Source organism: Mus caroli, unplaced genomic scaffold, assembly GCF_978045245.1.
Source record: "Mus caroli unplaced genomic scaffold, Mus_caroli_1 scaffold_2, whole genome shotgun sequence".
Taxonomy (NCBI): domain Eukaryota; kingdom Metazoa; phylum Chordata; class Mammalia; order Rodentia; family Muridae; genus Mus; species Mus caroli.
This window is the reverse complement of record NW_028227257.1, coordinates 145,081,163-145,103,202: the sequence shown is the minus strand read 5'-3', so window position 1 is coordinate 145,103,202 and position 22,040 is coordinate 145,081,163. Positions and strand designations below refer to the sequence as shown.

Genomic DNA, 22,040 nt, shown 5'->3' with positions numbered 1-22,040 from the left:
CTGGCATGATGATGGGGACCTCACCACCTCCTCAGGATGCTCAGACTAGACAGGCCTTCCCCATGTGAGGGCCAGGATGTCTCCTTCCAGAGACAGCTCTGTGGTGTCCTGCCTCTCGCACTGCCCAGCATCTGCCTTTCACCAGCCCTCAAGGCGTTGTGTGCCTCAGGATGGCTGCCAACTTATGTCCCTTCCCAGACCGGAACCTCAGCTTCCGAGGGGAGTAGTTTTCCTCACCTGGGACACACTAAAGATGCAGCTGATGTATAAGAGGAAATAAAAAGATGAGCAGTGGCGTCTTTGCTGGAGATAATTGCAATTATCACACCGAGACCCAAGCCATCACAGCTACCGTAAAATCCTGTTTTTACTTAATAGGGTTTTAATGGAAATGTGAGGCTTTTGGAATAAAAGTGACTGGTAAAGAAAACATAAATCAAGCTTACTAGTCCTTTGGGATCGTTTCTGGAAAAAAATATGAATTTGGTATATCCTCAATTCATTAAAACAGGAGAAAGAATCCTAGAATGTTTTATCTATTATCATTTTTCAAACTGGAATTCATTTTCATTAAAACTCTTATGAGAAACCACCCATCTCTATTTTGTCGGGAGACCTCACTGCTAAAAAAATTCACCACCAATGACTAGGGAGCCTTCTACATGTCAATAATTGAGCTAGCCAATTTATCTCAGTAATCCCATTTGTTTCCAATAACAGGTCTCTAAAGTAGGTTAGAACCACCACCCCACCCCACCCCCGCCACACACACACACACACACACACACACACACACACACACACACACAGGGCAGCCAGGTGACACTTGTCCAAGTCACTAGATCCGCTGAGGGATTAGCATTGACCATGGGGCTGCCTCCCCCATGCCCAAGCTGAACTCACTATACAGCCCTTATGCTCATTTGATTTAAGTCAAACCAGAGACTTTTCTCCTTCTGTATAAGCCATACACAGTCCTGGAGATAAACAAAAGTGGGGAAATATATATGGCAAGATCAAATCCTAGCTTCATAGGAGTTGCTCAAATTCTCCCCAGAGGAATAATTCCCATCTCTTGTTAGTTCCCATTTTTGAGGATTTCCTACACACTGGTATGTCCCAGGTGCCTCGGATGTACAGGTGGGGTGCACAGAGTTCCTGCTGCCAGAGACATGCGTCTGAATCGGGACAGGGAGAGAGTGGTCTGTACATGAATTGAACCACACTGGTAATGTCAGGTCCAGTCAAGTCAAGTCATGTCGTGACTCCTTAGGCAACATGGATTCTGACTTCTAGAGACATTTGTTGGATTTAGGAGTGCGGGAGAACTTGCGGGGTTTTAATGCAAGGGAGGCAGGGTCAGAACTGGCTACAGTGAAGTCATCCAGTTGTTAGCACACATTATCGATAGAGAAAGAAATCAGAAAACTCCTGGAATAGTCTAGGATTCCAGGGAGTCCAACCTTTTAGCTTCTCAGAATCACATGGGATAAGGAGGAATTGTCTTAGGGCACACATTAAATCTAAGTTGTTCAGCTATGGCTCATCTAGGTTTTGAGTACATACAAATGTTTAATTTTTGTCACTTTGTGACTTTTGTGACATGATGTTACATCTACAAAGTTCGTGATAATAGAGTTACAGAAAGATGAAGGTAACCTCCTGATGTCTTAAGTAAATTTACAGTTTTGTGTTGGTCACATCCATAGCCATGCTGGGCTGCACGAAGCCCTTAGGCCATGAGTTGGATATCCCTGATACATCAGCCATCCTGAAAGTGGGGTCCTTGGACTTGCTGCATCCATGTCTCCTGGAACATGATGGTAATGCACACTCATGGATGCTAGCCCTGCCCTAGAGGCTTTGCATGGGCTGGACTAATACTCTGGGAGAGTCTGAAACTTTATCTAGACAGTAGAAGACGAGGTCTATCTAAACCAGGACCACTGGATAAGGATGGAACCAGGTAACTACTGCTGGGGACTCCTTAGGCAGACACTGTTTGAAAATGGAGGAAAAGAGGCAGAGAACAGCCAGGTCACGTACTCCTGGCAAAGCTGTGGCCAGTCAGGATGTCCTGGGGCACAGGGGTCTTACAGGACAGAGGGATGTAAGCAGGCCTCTTTCCGTGCTGTTTGACATGATGGCCCCTCCATCACTAGGTTTCAAATGTACACCACTGCTCAATGGAGAAATGCTAACCACGCACCACAGAGTGCCTTAAATTAGGACCACAGCTAATTTAAAGTGTCTCAGGATGAAGTTGCTAAAAATAAATGTAACTATCAGAAAGCCCAGCTCTGTCACTTGACAAATCTCTGCCATGACAGAGCCCCATTTGCTTGATGAGTGATATGATGCAATTTGAAGAAAAGGCACAGATGAACCAGGCAGACCAGGCAGGCCATATCAAGAGATGAGGACAGAACTTAGGGAAGCTTCTGCTTGATACATTCAAGTCTACTTAAGATGCCAGAGCCAGAGCCAGAGCCAGAGCCAGAGCCAGAGCCAGAGCCAGAGCCAGAGCCAGAGCCAGAGCCAGAGCCAGAGCCAGAGCCAGAGCCAGAGCCAGAGCCAGAGCCAGAGCCAGAGCCAGAGCCAGAGCCAGAGCCAGAGCCAGAGCCAGAGCCAGAGCCAGAGCCAGAGCCAGAGCCAGAGCCAGAGCCAGAGCCAGAGCCAGAGCCAGAGCCAGAGCCAGAGCCAGAGCCAGAGCCAGAGCCAGAGCCAGAGCCAGAGCCAGAGCCAGAGCCAGAGCCAGAGCCAGAGCCAGAGCCAGAGCCAGAGCCAGAGCCAGAGCCAGAGCCAGAGCCAGAGCCAGAGCCAGAGCCAGAGCCAGAGCCAGAGCCAGAGCCAGAGCCAGAGCCAGAGCCAGAGCCAGAGCCAGAGCCAGAGCCAGAGCCAGAGCCAGAGCCAGAGCCAGAGCCAGAGCCAGAGCCAGAGCCAGAGCCAGAGCCAGAGCCAGAGCCAGAGCCAGAGCCAGAGCCAGAGCCAGAGCCAGAGCCAGAGCCAGAGCCAGAGCCAGAGCCAGAGCCAGAGCCAGAGCCAGAGCCAGAGCCAGAGCCAGAGCCAGAGCCAGAGCCAGAGCCAGAGCCAGAGCCAGAGCCAGAGCCAGAGCCAGAGCCAGAGCCAGAGCCAGAGCCAGAGCCAGAGCCAGAGCCAGAGCCAGAGCCAGAGCCAGAGCCAGAGCCAGAGCCAGAGCCAGAGCCAGAGCCAGAGCCAGAGCCAGAGCCAGAGCCAGAGCCAGAGCCAGAGCCAGAGCCAGGCTGAGGATGCTCCTACCTGTCAGCCTTTGTGCACCAAGCCTTCCTGCCCCAAGCCCATGCTTGGCCACTTCCACCTCACTTCATCACTTTTAGTTTTCTGAGGCAGGATGTAGCCTCTCTAGCAGCAAGCATACTGATGATGCTGTAACTCAGCAGGTTTAAAGTATGTACTCTACATAAAATCTCACAAAGTGGATGTTACATTCCTACTTTAGAGAAAGGGAAACCAAGACACAGAAAGACAAGTCAGTTCATGGTGGAGCCAGGATAGAAAAATATGTGCTCTCTCTCTCTCTCTCTCTCTCTCTCTCTCTCTCTCTCTCTCTCTCTCTCTCTCCCTCCCTCCCTCCCTCTCCCTCTCCCTCTCCCTCTCCCTCTCCCTCTCCCTCTCCCTCTCCCTCTCCCTCTCCCTCTCCCTCTCCCTCTCTCTCTCTCTCTCTCTCCCCCCCTCTCATATATATACAAAAACCTCTCAGTTATTAAATTTGAGCCCAGAGTTGTTTAGGTTCAAAACTGGTGTGTTCCCCTCGCTTTCTCAGCTTGTCATTGCTCAGCTCAACCCATTTTCTCCTCCCTAATAGTTGTGGAGAGAATCTCTTATGGGGTAAGAAAGGCTTAAAGAGACGAGGGTGGGCACAGTCTATGCCAGCAAAAATGGGGCTATTGGTTAAGGTCTAAAGTCAACCTTTCTGTGAGGCACCAAGATAAACTCTCAGCTTCTCTGTGACTTAAGTATGATTTCTGGGAGCGACAATTGCTCAGCTTGGGGTAGTTGCTTCATTTTGTTTGCCAAACAGATCAGCATGTTACTTTTCCATCCAGAGCACTTGTAACTCATGACATAGGATGCCTGTGGAATGCAAAGCATCAAGGAAGCCAGAGGCAACAGCCCCATCTCTGCCCCTGCTGTGGGATGCTCCACAGAGCCGTGACCTTAGCCGGCTGCTTGAGCATTTTCTCGCTTGGCCAGACAATGAATCGGCAGAAGGACAAACTCGAGGACACAGTATTATGGCCGCTTCCCCAGACCTGAAGGCGAGTCTTTTCAGAGCTGGAGAGCCCTTTAGGGGTCGCTGAGCCCAGCTCTCTTGTTCTTGGTTTCCAGATGAAGGATCTGACAGCTCATTTTCTACCAGCGTCCCAATGAGCTTCTTTGTTGGCAGAGTACTCTCCGTGTCATGTGTCTTCCCTTTTGTCCCTTTTCCTGACTATATTGTAGCACAGTCAATAGATGAAAGCCTCCCAGGCTTCACTCTTCTCTGCAACCCAGAGAAAGTTTCTCAGAGTCTGAGCTTGGCTTGAACCGTGTCCTGTCCTGAGGCATGCTGGGCCTCATGTCATCTGCTCACTGCCTGCCACCCCTTCCACACCCATGTTCCCTCCCTTGGCAAATGTGTTTCCCCAGTCACTCCTGTGTCCAGCTTTTCTATAACTCTTTCCACAACTTTTTGGGCAAAATGGTTGTTCCTTCATCCATAACCTTCCTGACTTGTACATTCACATACTCTTTCATGTTGTCATAGTCTGTTTTGTTTTTTGAGACAGGGTTTCTCTGTATTGCTCTGGTTGTCCTGAATCTCAGTCTATAGATTAGGCTGGCCTCCAACTCAGTAATCCACCTGCCTCTGACTCCCGAGCGCCAGGATTAAAGCTTGTGTTTATTCATAATCATATTCTTGATCACTACCAACACTGTCATCTTCATTACCACCATAACCCTCTTCTTCATTATCATCACTGTCATTGTCACTGTCATTATCACCATATTCATCACCATCATCATGATTATGGCCACTTACGTCATCACATCATCTTCATCATTAGCATCATTACATCATCTTTACAATCACCATCATATTCATCACCATCGATCGTCATGATCATAATTAACCATCGCCATCATCATCACCTTCATATTCATTACCTCCATCAAGATCATAATTAACCATCACCATCATTTCATCATCATCATCATTGCCACCATCATCATGATCACAGTCATTTTTGTCATCACCACCATCATTATCATCATCTTCTTCACAGTCATCACCATCATCATCATCACCACGATCATCTCCATCACCGTCATTGTCAATATTAATGCTATCATCATTATTATTGTCAATGAGATTCACTTAGAACTTACTCTTTGACTTACAGGATGCAAAAAACAAAACAAAACACAGTATACTTGATTTTTTTTCTTAAAAAAATTTATCATGCTTAAATCATTATTTTTTTCTAACTGTCCATGAAGTACCTGTTTGGTTTTTTTCCTGAAAAATTCCAGAAGGGCAGTCCCTATAGTGTCTCAATCTATGACTAAACCTATGGCCTCCACACAGCCTCACTGTGCACATATCTTGCAGTGAGTATAGTCACTATATGAGCGAGTTCTCCTAACACTCGAATTAAATAGACACAATGACTCCCTCGAGTTTATATCTGGTGACCCTGAGTCTTAAGGAGGGAGAACTGCCCTCAGCGAGGAGGCAGGGATTGGAACTCTATGTCATACTCCACATTCCCACTCCTACACATCTCTGCTTCTGAAGGCCAGAATGAACCTTTTCTTCCCTCTCTCTCAGTCACTGAAAGCTCCTGCACACATTCCAGGAGAGCAGAAACTTCCTTGCGGCTTCTGAGAGACTGTGTGACAATTGTAATCAGCGGTTGTATTAGCCTGCTTCGCCCGCCACCTCCAGAATTAGCAGAAAAGGCCGACTTGAGCTTTCACTGTGCAGCTCTGCTAATGAAGGGATCCTCATAATTACACACTCAGTGCAAGGCTGAGACACAAAACATTGTAGTATTTAAACACAGTTCTGCATGAGAGCCCAGGCTGCATGGGTGCGGGGTGGACGGGGATAGCCGTGTGTAGATGGCACTCTGTGGAGAATGCCTTCTTTTTGTCATCCAGTCACCCAAGCCCATTCATTGCCTGCAGAAGTCCTAGATCTCTTTTGACTGCTGTGTATTCCAGGAATCCTGATTCAGTGATTTCATATGACTCTACCAGGCCAGAGAGAGCAGCTCGGCAGACTCCAGTCAACTCCATTCTCTGGCTGACTTGCCTGAAGCACCTTTCAATCTCCTGCCTCAACCCTGAAGACAGGTGTTGAATCCCAAACCACCTATCCTTGGTGACACGGGGCTCACAGCATTTGCACCCCATTTCCCTGGTGAGCCACTACTCAGTAGAATCCTGTGTGAGGGAGACCTTATGGGAGGAGCCATTCTCAGGCAAGGACAGCCTGTGCCTGTGTTTGCATTGGTCTTACTGTAGTAGACCAGCAATTGTAGTATATGCTAACTGCCAATCTTGTGGCTTCCAGATCCACACCTCGTGCCCAGGGATGGATGCAGGCGCCTGGTCTGGGAGGATGATGCCCTGTGTAGCTTTCATCCCTAGGTAGGATCTGATTCTGTTGGTCCTTTACAGCTCAGCTTAGAGGCCAGCCACAACCTCTTTCCCTCCCTCCCACTCAGAAGTTTGCTTCCTTCATTTCCTAAGGTACTTCCTGGTGGAAGTATATCATGAGCTTGCGTCATGGCCATTTCTCCTGAAAGATTGTTGGAAATGAACTGATTTGTGTTCCCCTCGTCTCTTACATGTCACCCATGTGAGGAAGGCCTGCTAGTGAGTGACTGCACATGCAATGTGCTCTTGAGCTCTGATAGTGGGAAGAACGGCATGACGTCTGCTGGATGTCCTCTTCAGGGAAGCACTCAGCTCCCTTGAGAACAAGGCTATGGGGGTAGCTCATGACAACAAGAGTAACTTCATCCTGGATCCATCTGGTACTGACTGAATGTGTCTTATTGCTGAGACTCAGTTTCCCTTTGGTGAAAGGGAGCAGACAGTACAGTCTGGCTTCTGGAGCTGTGGAGGGGCTCAGTGGGAGCACAAAAGCAAGGGGCCAGCATCCTGGCTGAAGCATGGTGTGTGGAAAGCTGCTGCCACTCATGGGATGTATCTCTCTGTGTATGTCTGTGCGTGCACGAGCATATGCAGGTTTGCAGATGCGTGTGTACATGTGAGTGTGTATGAATGATAGAAAGAAATATGGGTTCATAGATAGATAGGCAAACATTTTGTTATTTAGCTTAAGATAGCCTCGAACTCTAGATCGCTCTGCTCCCAGCCTCCAAAGTGCTGGGACTGCAGGCCTGTGCTACTGTGCCCCACTAGACACAAATTTTTCAAGTACCCACTCTGAAGCGAGGGACATAAGGTCAGTTTAAGACCACCTTCTCCAGGAATGTTGACCTCTTCCTCCACTCTACAATCTCATTTTCCTTAAAGAACTCTAGCGCTAACAAAATTAGTTGTTTTTTTTTTCTAAATCAGCTCGTAATTAAGCATGCATATTAGCCTGACTTTTTACTTTATGTGATTTTGAATTCCCCTAACATATAGTTGTTGTCAGAATCTATTAAAGTATTTAATTTCTCTTGTCACCACTCAATTCCCTAAGCAGACATCCAGACAGTGTGCTGTGGTGTTTCTCACAGAAGCACTGAATGTTTAGTTATGGCGATACAGTTTTTAGACGATGTCTCCCTGATAGGTCTAGAGGCTCTAGAGAGACTGCATTGAGTTCAAGCTTAAGGTTGCACCAAGGCAGTAGACAGGTTAAGAGCTGTAGGCATCTTGGGGATCAAGCAGGCCTGCCTGTCATTCAATGAATGTCCTCAGGAAGGGCCTTAGCCCCTCCAAGCATCAGTTTTCTCATCTGCTAAGTGTGACAGTGCCAAGGTGATGGGGTTCATTCATTCTGAGCAGAATTTCAAATGTAGAGAACCTGAGAGAATGCCAGACATGTCCTCAATACAAGACAGCTTATGTAAGGATGTGGAGATACAGAGACCAGGGTCTAGAAGTTCTCTCTCTCCTCTCTCTCTCTCTCTCTCTCTCTCTCTCTCTCTCTCTCCACACACACACACACACACACACACTTCTTCAAGTGGCTGATTTACAAAGATTGTAACTTGACTGTTTTTTGTCACAGCACACATGAATATATGGAGGCTAGAAGCCAGAGATCAATCTATAGGAGCTGGTTAGCTACCCTTTTCTCTTTCCTTTCCTTTCCTTTCCTTTCCTTTCCTTTCCTTTCCTTTCCTTTCCTTTCCTTTCCTTTCCTTTCCTTTCCTTTCCTTTCCTTTCCTTTCCTTTCCTTTCCTTTCCTTTCCTTTTCTCCTTTCTCCTTTCTCCTTTCTCCTTTCTCCTTTCTCCTTTCTCCTTTCTCCTTTCTCCTTTCTCCTTTCTCCTTTCTCCTTTCTCCTTTCTTTCTTCTCCTTTCTCCTTTCTTTCTCCTTTCTCCTTTCTTTCTCCTTTCTCCTTTCTCCTTTCTTTCTCCTTTCTCCTTTCCTCCTTTCTCCTTTCTCCTTTCTCCTTTCTTTCTCCTTTCTCCTTTCTCCTCTTTTCTCCTTTCTCCTTTCTCCTTCTTTCTCCTTTCTCCTTTCTTCTCCTTTCCTTTCCTTTCTCCTTTCCTTTCCTTTCCTTTTTCCTTTCTTTTTTTTTCTTTTTTTTAAACACTTTTAAATTTCGTGTGCATGGGTGTTTTGCCTGCAGGCACGTCTATATATGGTGCCTGAGGAAGCTGAAAGAGGCTGTCAGATCCCCTGAGACTACAGTTATATACAGTTGTGACCCTCCATGTGCCTGCTGGGGATCCAACCTAAGTCCTCTGGAAGAGGAACCAGTGCTCTTACTGCTGAGCCATCTCCCCAGTCCTCCCCACTTTTTTTCCTCAGACAAGATCTCTCACTGACCTTAACTGACTAGGTAGGGACTCACCTATCTCTACCTCCCTGGCATAGAAATAGGCATATATCAATGAACTCAACTGTTTATGTAAGCACTATTGCTTGTACTCTGGTCTTCTTCATGCTTGTATAGGGAGCATTTTACCAATGAAGCTATCTTCCCAGGCCTCTTGACATCTTCCTAACACCCATTCTTTCAAATAAATTAATATTTACTGGACTGGATTTGGTGAGTAGTCAAAGGTCTCCATGCCAACAGGAATATGGTGTGGACCTCCTCATTCCCCAAGGTCAGGGGACAAAGTCTTCACCATGAGGTTTCATTACTAACAAGCAGGCACTGGAGTCAGAGCTCACGAGCCTCTTTCTTGGTTGTCATGGCAACAACTAGCAACCTACCCTCACCCTGCCAAACACACACGCCCACATGCTGTAGGGTGGGATGTATAGAAAGTGGTAGTTCAGGGACAACTTCCTGTCCATGGAACTCCATGGCGTTCAGATGAGACATACTGTCAATCAGCAAAGGTACACCTTTTGTCAGGAGGAGGAGTTATAGCTTTTACTGTGCAGACAGACTCCTGGGTGATTATGGGAAGACTCTGAATCTGTTATCAGGGCCTTTACTGGAGAGCGAGTGTGTGTGTGTGTGTGTGTGTGTGTGTGTGTGTGTGTGTGAGAGAGAGAGAGAGAGAGAGAGAGAGAGAGAGAGAGAGACTTGTATACCTTCTCCAGGTCTCTCCTGCCTTGCTCAGCATTTGAGGAACCCCTGCCAAAGCTGATGCTCGCTGCCCCAGGCTCAGAGCACAGCTTCCCATCCCTGATTAAACAATGAGTTTGTAGCTAGCACATTTTCACCTTTCAAGCCTGCTCTCCCCCATTGCTGTAGACAGCACAGGAGTCAGCCTAAACAGGTTAAATTTTCTTCCTCTCAGTCTTTGGCTTCATGTAGCTTTTAAAAGTCACCTTCTCAGCCTAACACCTGCCAGACAAATCCACAGATGTCCCACCTGCATCCCGGTGAGTCCAGTGTTCCAAGTTGAACATAATTTGTTTCCCAGAACCTGCAGCTCGATATTTTCTTGTTTTTTTGGCAACTTCTCTTGAGCAGTTAGCCAAGCCTCAGAAACACTTCTTCCTTGTCCTCACCCTGGTCTCTGGAGAACAGCTTCAGAGGCAGCCCCACCCTCTTCCATTTGGAGGCCCTGAGTCTGGAGAGACCCTGAGTGAGGTGGTCAGGGCTGTGAGGCAGGATGCTTCAGCTCTGCCTGAGTGCACTCTTGCAGCCAGGGCACATTGGCCATCGCCAGAACCCTTGGTGGTCACGTGTCTTCTTCCCAGGATTCCCAGCTTTCAGATGCAACACTGCTGTACAGACCAGGAGGGACACAATTTGCCGGAAGCCAGTCAAGAATGGGACCAATTATGAGTACAGATCTGCTTGACCCCAGGACTCATCTGGGGCAGGATCTCCCTGCTACATAGCCCAGGCTGGGCTTCAATTTACAGTCCTTTGCCTCTTGAGAGCTAGGATTACACATGCCTGGTTTCAGCATGGGTATGTTAAGACCAGAGTGGTTGGCCTCTTTTCTCTTGACTATATGTTGTCTCCATGATACTAGAGCTAGGAGTATCTGATAAGATGACTTAGTACCTGACTGGGGCTTCATAGAGAGTTCAGCCAACTTGGATTCCACTCTGAAATGTGGGATGCTTTTATTCTTCTCCCTCCTCCCCTCCTCCCTTTCTCCCTCCTCTTCTTCTTCGAGAATGACACACGTATCATATCATTGTACTCAAATCTACTTCTATTCCTTCCCCTCTCCTTCCTCCCTTCCCCTACTCTCTCTTCCTTCCCACTCCCACCCCACTATTTTCTCTGAATTTCGAGTGGTCCTTTTATAAACCTCAGAGTCCACTCAGTGGTGTCTATGTGCACATGGGTGTGGGCCCATCTACTGGAGCATGGGTGTCTCCCAGGGGCTGCATTGCTGAAGTTCAGATGTGTGACTGCCCACTGTAGTCAGCAAACACTATTTCAGTGTAGTCGCCTACTACCTCCACCTCTTACAATCTTTCTGCCCTACTCCTTGATAATCTTGTAGCCTTGAGAGGAGGGGTATGATACACATGTCCCATTTAGAGCTGAATAACCCATAGTCACATTGACCAGCTGTAGAGAGACCATATCTTGCTATATGATCTTGGCAAGATGTCCTTGGAAAAACTACTAGTTAAGGGCTGAACTGTGCCTCACCTTCCAGACATTTTCAGGTTCTAATCCCCAAGACCATGACTGTCCAGGACCTTATAAGGACAATCTTTGCAGAGGAAAAAACAAAAACAAAAACAAGTTAAAAGCTTTGAGATCATCTGGATTTAGAGGACCCTAAATCTAGTGACAGGTGTCCTGATGTATAGATTGGCATTATGGTGACACATACAGAAAGGACTGGGGTGGTATTACCAAGAAACAAACCAGAGCCATCCAAAGCTGCTTCTCTCCAAATGATCAGAAGAGCTGTGGCCACATAATTTGTACTCTGGGTCCAGAACCAGGAGGAGATCCACTTCTGTGACTTTGTGACCCCCTGCCCTTCACCTCCCATCTGTTGGTGACCGGAAACGGCAGCTCTTAGAAGTGACCAGCAGGCCTCAGTATCCTCCTCTCTGGAATGGATGGTCATAGAGGGTTATTCTGCAATAATGTAGAAACAGTTTCAACAGGGCCTGGTGCACAGTGAGCCCTGCATGAAAGTCAGGTGCACAGAACTATTCTAGAATATTCCCAGATGATACCTTGGAAACAACTTACCCCAGGCACACCTGCTAGCTGCTGCCACCATCGCCGCCTCCATTCCCCGACTGGTAAACTGTTTAACTTCAGATCCTGAGCACTGTAGGGTGGCACATGCCCTGCAAGCCAGGGACAAGTGGACAGCCTAGAGCCGTTTGTGTCCTTGCAAGGCTGGTGACTAAGTGCTGGCCCATCTCCAGCCCAAGATGATGAGCCTGTCACAGTGGGTTTCACAAAACATCTGTTCTCAGGAACAAGCTGGTTGTCTCAGGCCAGCTCTAGAGAAAACAGTACAGTATGTTTTTCCTACACACAGGCTTGATGCGTTCACTGAAGCCCAATGTTTCTACAAGTGACCCACTTCTTAAGTGGCTGGAGCCCATCAAAATCTTTGCAAGCACTGAGGACACGAAGACAGCCTAGGAAGTTTCCTTTGTTGCCACAGACCTGAGACCTGAGAAAACACTGACTGTGGCTTACAGGAACGCGGTTGGGGGAACACTGTTAGCACTGTCTCTAAAACTGGTTCCTTTAACGGCTGTGCCTGATTCCACAAGGGAGTCAGGACTGTGGACTTCATACATATGGATGGCAGGCATGGCTGAATGATAACCTGCAATTTGTCTGCCAGTGCTAATCGACTTTGGTTGGTTACTGAGCATTTGACTAGGCTACACTATGCCAGTGCACACACCGATGATCCCCAGGATCTGAACGGAGCTTTGCTGGATTTGATTCAATTCCAGCTTGAGATAAGACCGCATAAAGTAGATAAAGTAGAGTGTCTCATGTGAGATGGGCAGACCATGCCTTGGCATAAGACAGAGAGAAGACCAGAGGAAGATGCAAACAGAAGAAAAGTGAATGCTGTTGTCATGGTCTGAGATGTAGAGGAGTGGCCTGGACCCAGGAACAGAGGCTCCCAGGGATAGGACAGGGCATGAGAAGAGGGGGGGTCCTCTGTACCTTGGGCACTGGGTCTGCCCCAGCATCTGTTATCTTCCCAGGGCAGTTTACTTGAACCATGGCAGCTGTGTGCTATGCCCTTTGGGAGTCAGGCCTCAACTGCTTGGGAGTCAGGGGACCTGGAATGGGTCCTGCTTTACCCAGGTCCCCTGCTGACTTGTACCTGTTGTGGCTGTGAGCCATCAGTTCCTCTCCAGTTGTGTCACCAGGAGACCACTGCCCTGTATCTCTGCTCTCATTTCCCTCTCCAGTTCTCAGTATTCTGTGTTCTACCTGGACACGGTATCTTTCTCTTCCTGGGCAGTCTGTTGCTGTGATCCCTACATGCATAGGGGAGGGGTCAGACCTATCCTGGCTGACAGGTAAGATTCCCAAGGTCAACTGTGAATGGTGCAGAGGGATTTGCGTACAACATAACATTTGACACCCTGAAATCTGCTCTCCATTGCGGGGAAAGGCTCTGGGCACAGGGAGTTCCACATTCAACACGCTTGTTCTGTATGCAGACAAGGGCTGAACTTCGGAGAAGGAGCTTGACTTGCCCAGGGTGGCTTGGCATATAGGTTTCAGGGCTGCGACAGCATCCTCAGCTCTCCCATGGGCCACAATCAGCTCTTCGCAGAGAGCATCTGATTTGAGGTCATCTCCAGCCCTCTGGATGGAGCAAGGGGCTCAGTCTAGGACAGTGGCTTGATACACATTCCTTAGGATATATACATATTTCAAATATATACATTACTTAGGCCTGTCTCTTTGCAAATATATACATATTTCAGACACGAACACACTTCTGGAGCACAGAGGGATAATTTCAGGACTCTGCAGATCTGCTCTGAGCCTTTTCTGCCTGTAACATGAAATAGATGTGGAAACGGATTATAAAACAGCCAGAGATGCCCGTGTCGTGTTGCCATGCTAATTTTCTTCCTGCTATCTGTGACTCTGTACTCACCCAATGACAACTAATGTCATCGGCCATGGCCTGCAGGCCCTGCCTTGGGGGCTTTGTACATGGTCCTACCAAGTCCTACATCAACTCTCTCAGTCAGGGATTACCAGTCCCTCTCTATGGGTGGGAACTAAGGTACGGGAAAATTAGAGGTTAGCCCAAGGTCACACAGCTCATGAGCACTGGAGCAGGCTGAGCACTGGCCCAGCTATGCCAGTATGGGAATAGCAAATTAACTGACCAATGGCAAAAGGTTTGCTCTGTCCTAGGCATCGAAGTGTGGATGTCTTCAGTCTTCTCCCCAGCCCCATGACTCTACAGGTGAGGACAAACAGGCTTAGAGAGGCAAGGTGAATTTTCCAGGCGCCCCACACCCAGAGCCCAGACTAAGAGGCAAGGTGGGTGAAAGTAGCTTTGGGAGATAACTCCAAATGCCTGACTCTAAGAAAACTGCTTAGGAGACTTCTAATTTTTCTCATCAGATTAAGGTGCTTGCTGCCAAGCCTGACAACCTGAGTTCTAGTCCCAGGATCCACATGGTGAGAGGAGAGAAGCAGTTTATACAAGTTGTCCTCTCAGCTTCACACATAACACCCTACACACACACACACACACAAAGTAAGCAGATGAAAATTTAATTTGAATTGTTTTTCAAAGAAGGGGCTGTTTGTTTGTTTGTTTGTTTGTTTGAATTTGTAAACCAAGGCCGGGGAGTGCAGCTTAGCACCAGGGTGCTTTGCGGAACATGAGTGGTGTCCTGGCTTCAATCCCCAGGACCTCAACAATAAATTAACATTTGACGCACTCCGTTTGACAGAGAACGTCCCTTTTGACTCATTTAAATTAAATTTTGCCAAATTTCGTGATGTCAGAGAGATTCTTTGTTGTGTAGCCATCAGTGCCACCGACTTCCAGAGACTTTCCTCTTTCAAAATAGAGACACAAGTCTCTGCTTCCCCTCCCTGCAGCCCCTGTGCCACCTTCTTGGGACTTCCCTCCACAGACGAGTGAGTATTTGCTGTATTTCACTTAGTACAGTGCCCTTGGGGTTCTCTATGTGCAGCCTGCGTCAGAATGTCCTTCTGCTTGGAGACTGATGGACATTCCACGAGGCTACACTGGCCCATCATTGTCTATGTAGGATAAAGAATGTCTTTGAGAACATGTGTATACTTGGGAAAGTCACTGGTAAATTGGTCAGCTTCTTTCCAGAACCCAAGCCTCTAGTGTGCATGCATGCGTGTGTGTGTGTGTGTGTGTGTGTGTGTGTGTGTGTGTGTGTGTGTGTTGGAGGGGGTATCTCTACTCACCTGGTGGCTAGATACTAGAGAAACCAATTTTCCCCATGCCCTCATAATATGAGATGGCCAAGTAAGTCCTCTCCCCTGTTCTCTCTTGTCCCCTCAGGTTCCCATGACACCCCCACCTTCTGTCACCACGGAGAGACACCTGAACTCTCATGATGTCTTTGTCTGGCCACTATGCACATCCTCTTCCAAAACATTCTTCCTATCACATCCAAGGAACACAGCCCACCCTGTCACCTCTGACTTTACCCTACCCACTAATCACTCCATCATGCCTACCAAAAATGTGTTCAGTTGACTCCTTTTTAGTCTGATGTCCCCTGAGCACTTTGCTGGCACCCTGCTTCCTCAGAACCTCAGGGACTTCTCCTCCCTCTGTTTTCAACGGTGTACTCTCATTCCTTGGGGCTCATGGGGATGTGAGCCAGGACCAGTGATGGGGAGCCTCAAGCCCGAGTTGTCCAAATCCCTTATGAAAAAAAAATGGTGTGATATTTGCAGAGAACCTGCTCACATCCTCCTGAATATATGGGGTCCTCTCCAGATCCCAATATCAAATGGAATGCAGATGCTATAGAGAGAATTGATGCACACTATTGTTTAGGAAACTGCTGCAAGCAAGCGGATGTCTGCACATGGTCAGTACGGATACAGCATTCCCTAGTGTTTCCACTGTGTGGTTGGTTGCACGGCGAGATGCCGAACCTGGGAGTGCGAGGCTGACTGCTCAGTTCTACACCTTCATTTCATTTCTCATCCATCTCCATACTTCACCTCCTCACCCTCTATAGAGAATACCAGTTCCCAGAGCAAGGTTTGATGGTGTTCTGTGCCTACCTGCTTCTCAGATTCCACACACAGGAGCACTCATAAGCCCCTGTGCAGAATGTAGCTCTGTGTGCATGACCAGCACATGGACTAACCGTCTGAGACTGCAAGCAAGCCCCCAGGTAAGTGTTTTCTTTTATTAAATGTCTTGGTCATGGTGTCTCTTCACAGTAAGTAAGATACTGGGTGCAAGGGGTCGGGGAGGGGAATCTTGGGATCATGAGATCTGAGGAGAGCCTGCTTCCTCTCCTTTTAGAAGCCACCTAGAAGTCTTCCCATCATTTGTCTCCTCTGGGAACTGGACCGATCAGTGTCAGTCCCAGAGAGAATTCCTGTCCTTTCTTGTCTTATCCATCACATTTTGGCAGCTTGCCCTTGGAGCACAGAAAACAGCCAAGTCCACTCTCTTCCCAGAGTCCACTCTATTTATAATCATCACGTCACGAGGTTGAGAACATCAAGGACCTTGGGATCCAGCTGTGCCCATTGCTTGTTTTTTTCTGCCTGAAAACACAGGTTCAGAGATGCTGCCTGCCTGTTCATCTCACAAAGCTTCGGAGGAATCCCACTCTTTCCTTAATATAGAACCTCTCTTCTCTCTGGTGGGGACTTAAAGAAGGCTGGAGTTTTAGTCTAAATTCTCATCCTGGCCGATGGAATCACTGAAGAGAAACTCACTGGGGCCTGAACTCTTTCCAGTCAGCAGCATCCAGGTGGTTTTAGATGTTTGAGTCTCCGTGGAGTACCTTCTCTACCTCCCACACAGAGGAAGCAGATGAGACCCCCAATTCTCTTGCTCTCACTGTCCTCTAGAGAAAAACCATCAGCAGAGGGGTGACAGCAATCTGTCTCACTTTCTGCTACAGTAGAAGTGATGGCCGTTTGTGTGGGCACAGGAGCTCTGTACACTGTAGACTTATGTGGGTGGGTGAGCGGCACCAATGATGGGGTGAGGCTGAGCAGGGAGCTGAGGTTGTGGGAGAGCCAGGAAGGCAGGTAAGGGGCAGCCTGATTGGAAGGGGACTCTGGTCCCTATCTTTTGGCAAGGGAGCCATGAGTCTTCTACAACCTCCAACCAACAAATGCAAAAGTTCATTCCCAGAGGAAATCATTACTCCTAATTATTATTATTAGACATAATGACTAATTAGTAAAAATAGCTACCATTTACACAGTGCCAACTTATGCTTGCTTCTTAATGTGCATTTTTTCCCTCTATTTTATTCTTTCAGGCTTATTTTCTATCTTCCTAATTATAAAGTCAATATGTGCTCAAGGAAAAAAGATATCAAAAAGATCCCAAAAAGAAGAAACAAAAGGGGCAAAATATTCAGCATTTGGATCATGGTAAAATATTGGAGGAATCGTTAGCATGCTGCTTGCTTCTCAGACTTCCTGTTCCATTCTTCCTCGTGTGTGTGTGTGTGTGTGTGTGTGTGTGTGTGTGTGTGTGTGTGTGACAGAGAGAGAGAGAGAGAGAGAGAGAGAGAGAGAGAGAGAGAGAGAGGCAGGCAGGCAGACATTTAAAGTAAATGATAAGCCTGAGGATCCACAGTCATGGGTCAGGAAAATGGGTGAACAGGGATTCTTATCCAGGCCTTTCCTTTTCTTCCAAGTTCACATCCCTCTGCCTACACCAAGGGTAAATTGGGGATTTATTCGTCTGGAGGTATAGTCTTGATACGTAGCCCAGGCTAGCCTCCCAAGTGCTAGGATTACAGGGATTGTGCCACCGCCCATGGCTTATTTGGGGATGGCTTTCATTGCCTTTTGTTGCACTCCCTGTCCAGTTCCCTGTTCCACACCCTGATATGGCAGTAAAGAGACTATCAGCCCCACTATGTGCACTTGACTAGTCAGTACCTGACTATGGAAATCGAGGAACCCTTATGCTTCCATGAAGACATTCTGTCAGAAACTGGAGGAATTCTGTGTTTTCTGTCCATATAGATATCTGGAAAGCTGAAAGCAGAAAGCACAAGGAACTCTTTTTTTGCAGGCTGCTTTGCATGAGGCAGTTAAAGTAAGTTCTACAGAGATCCTGTGGAGTGGCTCAGAGGACATCCATGGGGGCCCAGCCTGCATTGGGGCCCAGAGGGACTGGGGTGGGAGCTTCCTGCCAAATGTTTGAACAGAACCAAAGGCACTCAGTGTCTTTATTACACAGTCAGAGAAATTGGTGAGGTGGCTTATGTGACAAGTGCTGTCACATAAGGGGATACAAAATAAGCATCACAGTGTCCCTTCCTAATGGGAGCTCACAGTGGAGCAGAAAGGGTCTCAGAAGAGCTGTAAGCTCTCACCATAAGCTAAGGTGCAGTCAGAGAGGAAGCGGGGGAGAGGGGTTAAGCTCACACACTAAGACCAGAGATAAACAAACCCCTCTCAAGATCAGATCTCTACAAATTGCTCCACATGAGGATACAGGTGAGAGAAAAGTCACAGTCAGGATGGGGAGGGGCCAACAACTGTTTAAAGGTTTTGCTTCTAACTAAAGTTCTATGTTCATGGAAATACAATCATAAAGACAAAGGCGGAAGCCAAGCTGTCTCTTCTCTTTATCTCCCATTTCTTAAGTTTAGTAGCAGTGAGCTGGCGTGCTTGCTCCCTCGATGGCTCTTAGGCTCTTCCAGACAGTAAAGGCTGTCAGAAGAAAATGCTAGAATGTGTTTTATTTCCCTGTAGATAGTGTTCCTCTAAAAGCTCACTGTGTGTTTGTATATGCATGTGTATATGTGTTTGTGTAGAAGCCTGTGGGCACATGTACTTGTGCTTGCATGTGTGTGTGTGTATGCCTGTGTATGTGTGTGAACATATTTGGCATATTTGTATGGGTGTGTGTGTATGCATGTGTTTGTGTGTGAATGTGTTTTTGTATGTGTGGATGTATGTTTGTGTGTCTGTGTGTATTTTTATGTGAGTATGCTGTTCCATTGTCTAAAACTTCAGTTACCTCTAAGTAGATAAAAGAAGGGTTGTTGAATTCTGTCCCTGAGACCTATAGGAGAAACAGACTGCTGGGAAAGCAGGGAATACTGGGGAAGCAGGGAATGCTGGGAATACAAAGGGCACAGGGATCCAGGCTAGGCCAGTGCTGAAGATATAACGGTATTTCCTGTGCCACCAGTAGGACACATGTGCACCTTCCTTCTGACCCCTCTGAGGACAGTTCCACAGCCCACCCTGTCCTCCCTCACTGTGCTTTCCTGAAGCCTCAACCACCTCCCCTTCCCTCCCCTCCCTTCCCCTGCCCTCCCCTCTCCTCCCCTGCCCTCCACTGCCCTGCCCTGCCCTGCCCTGCCCTCCCCTCCCCTGCCCTCCACTGCCCTCCACTGCCCTGCCCTGCCCTGCCCTGCCCTGCCCTCCACTGCCCTGCCCTCCACTGCCCTCCCCTGCCCTCCCCCACTGTCTTCCTTTTCCTCTCCACTTGCCAGTCCCTCTGCCTAACTGTTCTGAACAGCAGTGACTTCACACATGTCCCAGTGTGGAAGGACAAATGCCTGCAGAGGAAGACCGGCAGGTACTTTAAGTGAGTGGTCTGGGGCTGATAGGGCAACTGCAGAGAATCCCCTTTGCCCTGAAGCAGGAAGAAGCACCCAAATTCACTGGTAGAGGAGCCTTCTTCACACTGTACTGGGATGGGAGGGTCTCAAGGCGGTGGCTGCCCCAAACTAAAGGGACCGCATGTGAAAAGGCTCAGAGGCTGTAGCTGTGGGTCACAGCCAGCCTCGCCAGGCTCTAGGGCTCCTCCTTCCCGTTCCTTAGAAAAGGAGTTTTATGAAGCAAATGTCAACTCAGTGCCCACTCAGCAGCTTTCTTCTCGACATATTAATTGAATGTGACCTGGCAATCTAGAAGAGGTTGGACGGTTTAATGGAGCCTCAATATCGAGGATGTGGCACAGACACAGAAGAGGCTCCCTTGAGAGTCCAGGATGCCCAAGCACTGCTCACAGGCTGTGTGCTTAGGGTAGTTTACCTAGAAATGATTACAATAATAATAATAAATCCCGAGTTGCTACTTCTCTTTTAGGCTCATGTCAGCTCTGTGAGGCAAGACCAGAGGAAGAACATCTCTCTGTGCTACACTTGAAGCCAGAGCCCAGCCTACCCTACTCTGCTTTGCTCCACTCTGCAGACCCAAATTGGCTCACTTCTTTCCTCCCTCAGGTGCTCAGCCTCATCGGCAGGACTCAGGACCCCCACCACTTCCGCAATAAGCCCCGAATAACCTTTGCAGCTTCTGCTCCTCACCAGCCTCCCTTCCCCTCCTTCCTCCTTCCCATTCTCTGTTACCACCATCCTCATCATCCTGAGCAAGAAATGCTTGGAGACTCGGAGCGGCAGGGAGGGTGGCAGAGAATGGGGTAGAGGTGGGAGTCAGGAGGCTGTGCTCTGTGACCCTGCAAGGACTGTGTCCGTGGGGTCTGACACATGGGTGTTGTACTGGCTATTTTTGTGTCAACTTGACACAGCTGGAGTTATCACAGAGAAAGGAGCTTCAGTTGAGGAAATGCCTCCATGAGATCCAACTGTAAGGCATTTTCTCAATTAGTGATCAAGGGGGAAAGGCCCCTTGTGGGTGGGACCATCCCTGGGCTGGTAGTCTTGGGTTCTATAAGAGAGTAGGCTGAGCAAGCCAGGGGAGGCAAGCCAGTAAAGAACATCCCTCCATGGCCTCTGTATCAGCTCCTGCTCCCTGACCTGTCTGAGTTCCAGTCCTGACTTCCTTTGGTGATGAACAGCAGCATGGAAGTGTAAGCCGAATAAACCCTTTCCTCCCCAACTTGCTTCTTGGTCATGATGTTGTGCAGGAATAGAAACCCTGACTAAGACAAATTGGTACCAGCAGAGTGGGGTATTCCTGTGACAACCTGACCATGTTTGGGGGAGGACTGTGGAAGGACTTTGGAACTTTGGGCTTGAATATCCATTCGTTGCTAAGAGCTCTGTCAGATGTTGTGTAGGAGCTTGGAAGATAATGCTGAGAACAGTGCAGAAGATGGAGGCCTGGTTTGTGAAATTTCAGAGGGAAAATTAAAGACTCTTTTCAGGGCCATTGCTGTTTTTATTGTGAAGATTTTGTAGTTCTGGTTAGCTGGGGCTGAAGAATCAGCTGTGATTAACAAGATACCAGAACTACTAAAGCAAAAACTTTGCATTACTGGGACTATTGATGCTGGTTAGCTGGAGCTAAGAAATTAGCGGTGATTAAGAAGAGACCAGCATCGTTGAGGTGACATCTTCTGGGAAGTGTTTTCTGAAAGCACAAAGAGGCTGTGTTCCAGAGATAGGCAAGGTTGTACTCCTTCTGCAGTGGGACTTGGTAATGTGTAAGGGTCACCCAGGTGGTACTGGTTTTGAAGGCATGAAGGGGTCACACAGCAGCTCAGGCTCGGCACTGTGAGAGGCCATGGAAGGCCATTGGTGAAGGTGCAGCCCCAGTTGTAATTGAAGGCCCAGGACTGAAGGGGTCATGCAGTGTTTTGGAGATTCCAGTACCACGAGATGACCACCAAGAGCAGCAGCAGCAGTGGAGTACAGGCATCTGGAGCCCAGAGGACGACGTGTGTGCTACAAAGGGCATGGCTGGAGAAGTGACCCAAGCCCTTGGAGGAGCCCAGAAGATCGTGAGTTGGATCCCAGACGTTGGACGGTTGGAGATTGATTTTTGCTTTGATTGTGACTGTGCCCTGATATTTTCCCTCTCGAAGGAAGAAACTGTTTTAGTGGAGCCCACAGTTAAGAGACTTTGGATTTTAAAAGAGATGGATATTTTAAAGAGATTGAAATTTTAAGAATATGTAAAGACTGTGGGACTTTTAAAGTTATTTAGATCTTGGGGATGAATAAGAATGTAAGGGTTGAGGCTTACTAGTGATGTGTTTGTGTGTCAAGTTGACAAGGGGTCAATTGTACTGGCTATTTTTGTGTCAACTTGACACAGCTGGAGTTATCACAGAGAAAGGAGCTTCAGTTGAGGAAATGCCTCCATGAGATCCAACTGTAAGGCATTTTCTCAATTAGTGATCAAGGGGGAAAGGCCCCTTGTGGGTGGGACCATCCCTGGGCTGGTAGTCTTGGGTTCTATAAGAGAGTAGGCTGAGCAAGCCAGGGGAGGCAAGCCAGTAAAGAACATCCCTCCATGGCCTCTGTATC

At 47.9% G+C, this 22,040-nt stretch overlaps 1 protein-coding gene across 2 annotated transcripts in view; it reads right to left on the bottom strand.

Annotated features, from left to right (window-relative positions):
* The window catches only part of Ttll11 (tubulin tyrosine ligase like 11), a 237,692-nt gene that overhangs the window by 51,761 nt on the left and 163,891 nt on the right, over positions 1 to 22,040 (bottom strand). The window contains exon 7 of one of the 2 annotated variants that reach the window (XM_021156572.3): positions 17,746 to 17,844. The exons of the other annotated variant lie outside the window; for it this stretch is intronic. Within the exon in view, the coding sequence (XP_021012231.2) occupies positions 17,746 to 17,844 (99 nt within the window). The remainder of the gene's footprint in view (positions 1 to 17,745; positions 17,845 to 22,040) is intronic. 2 annotated transcript variants of the gene reach the window in all.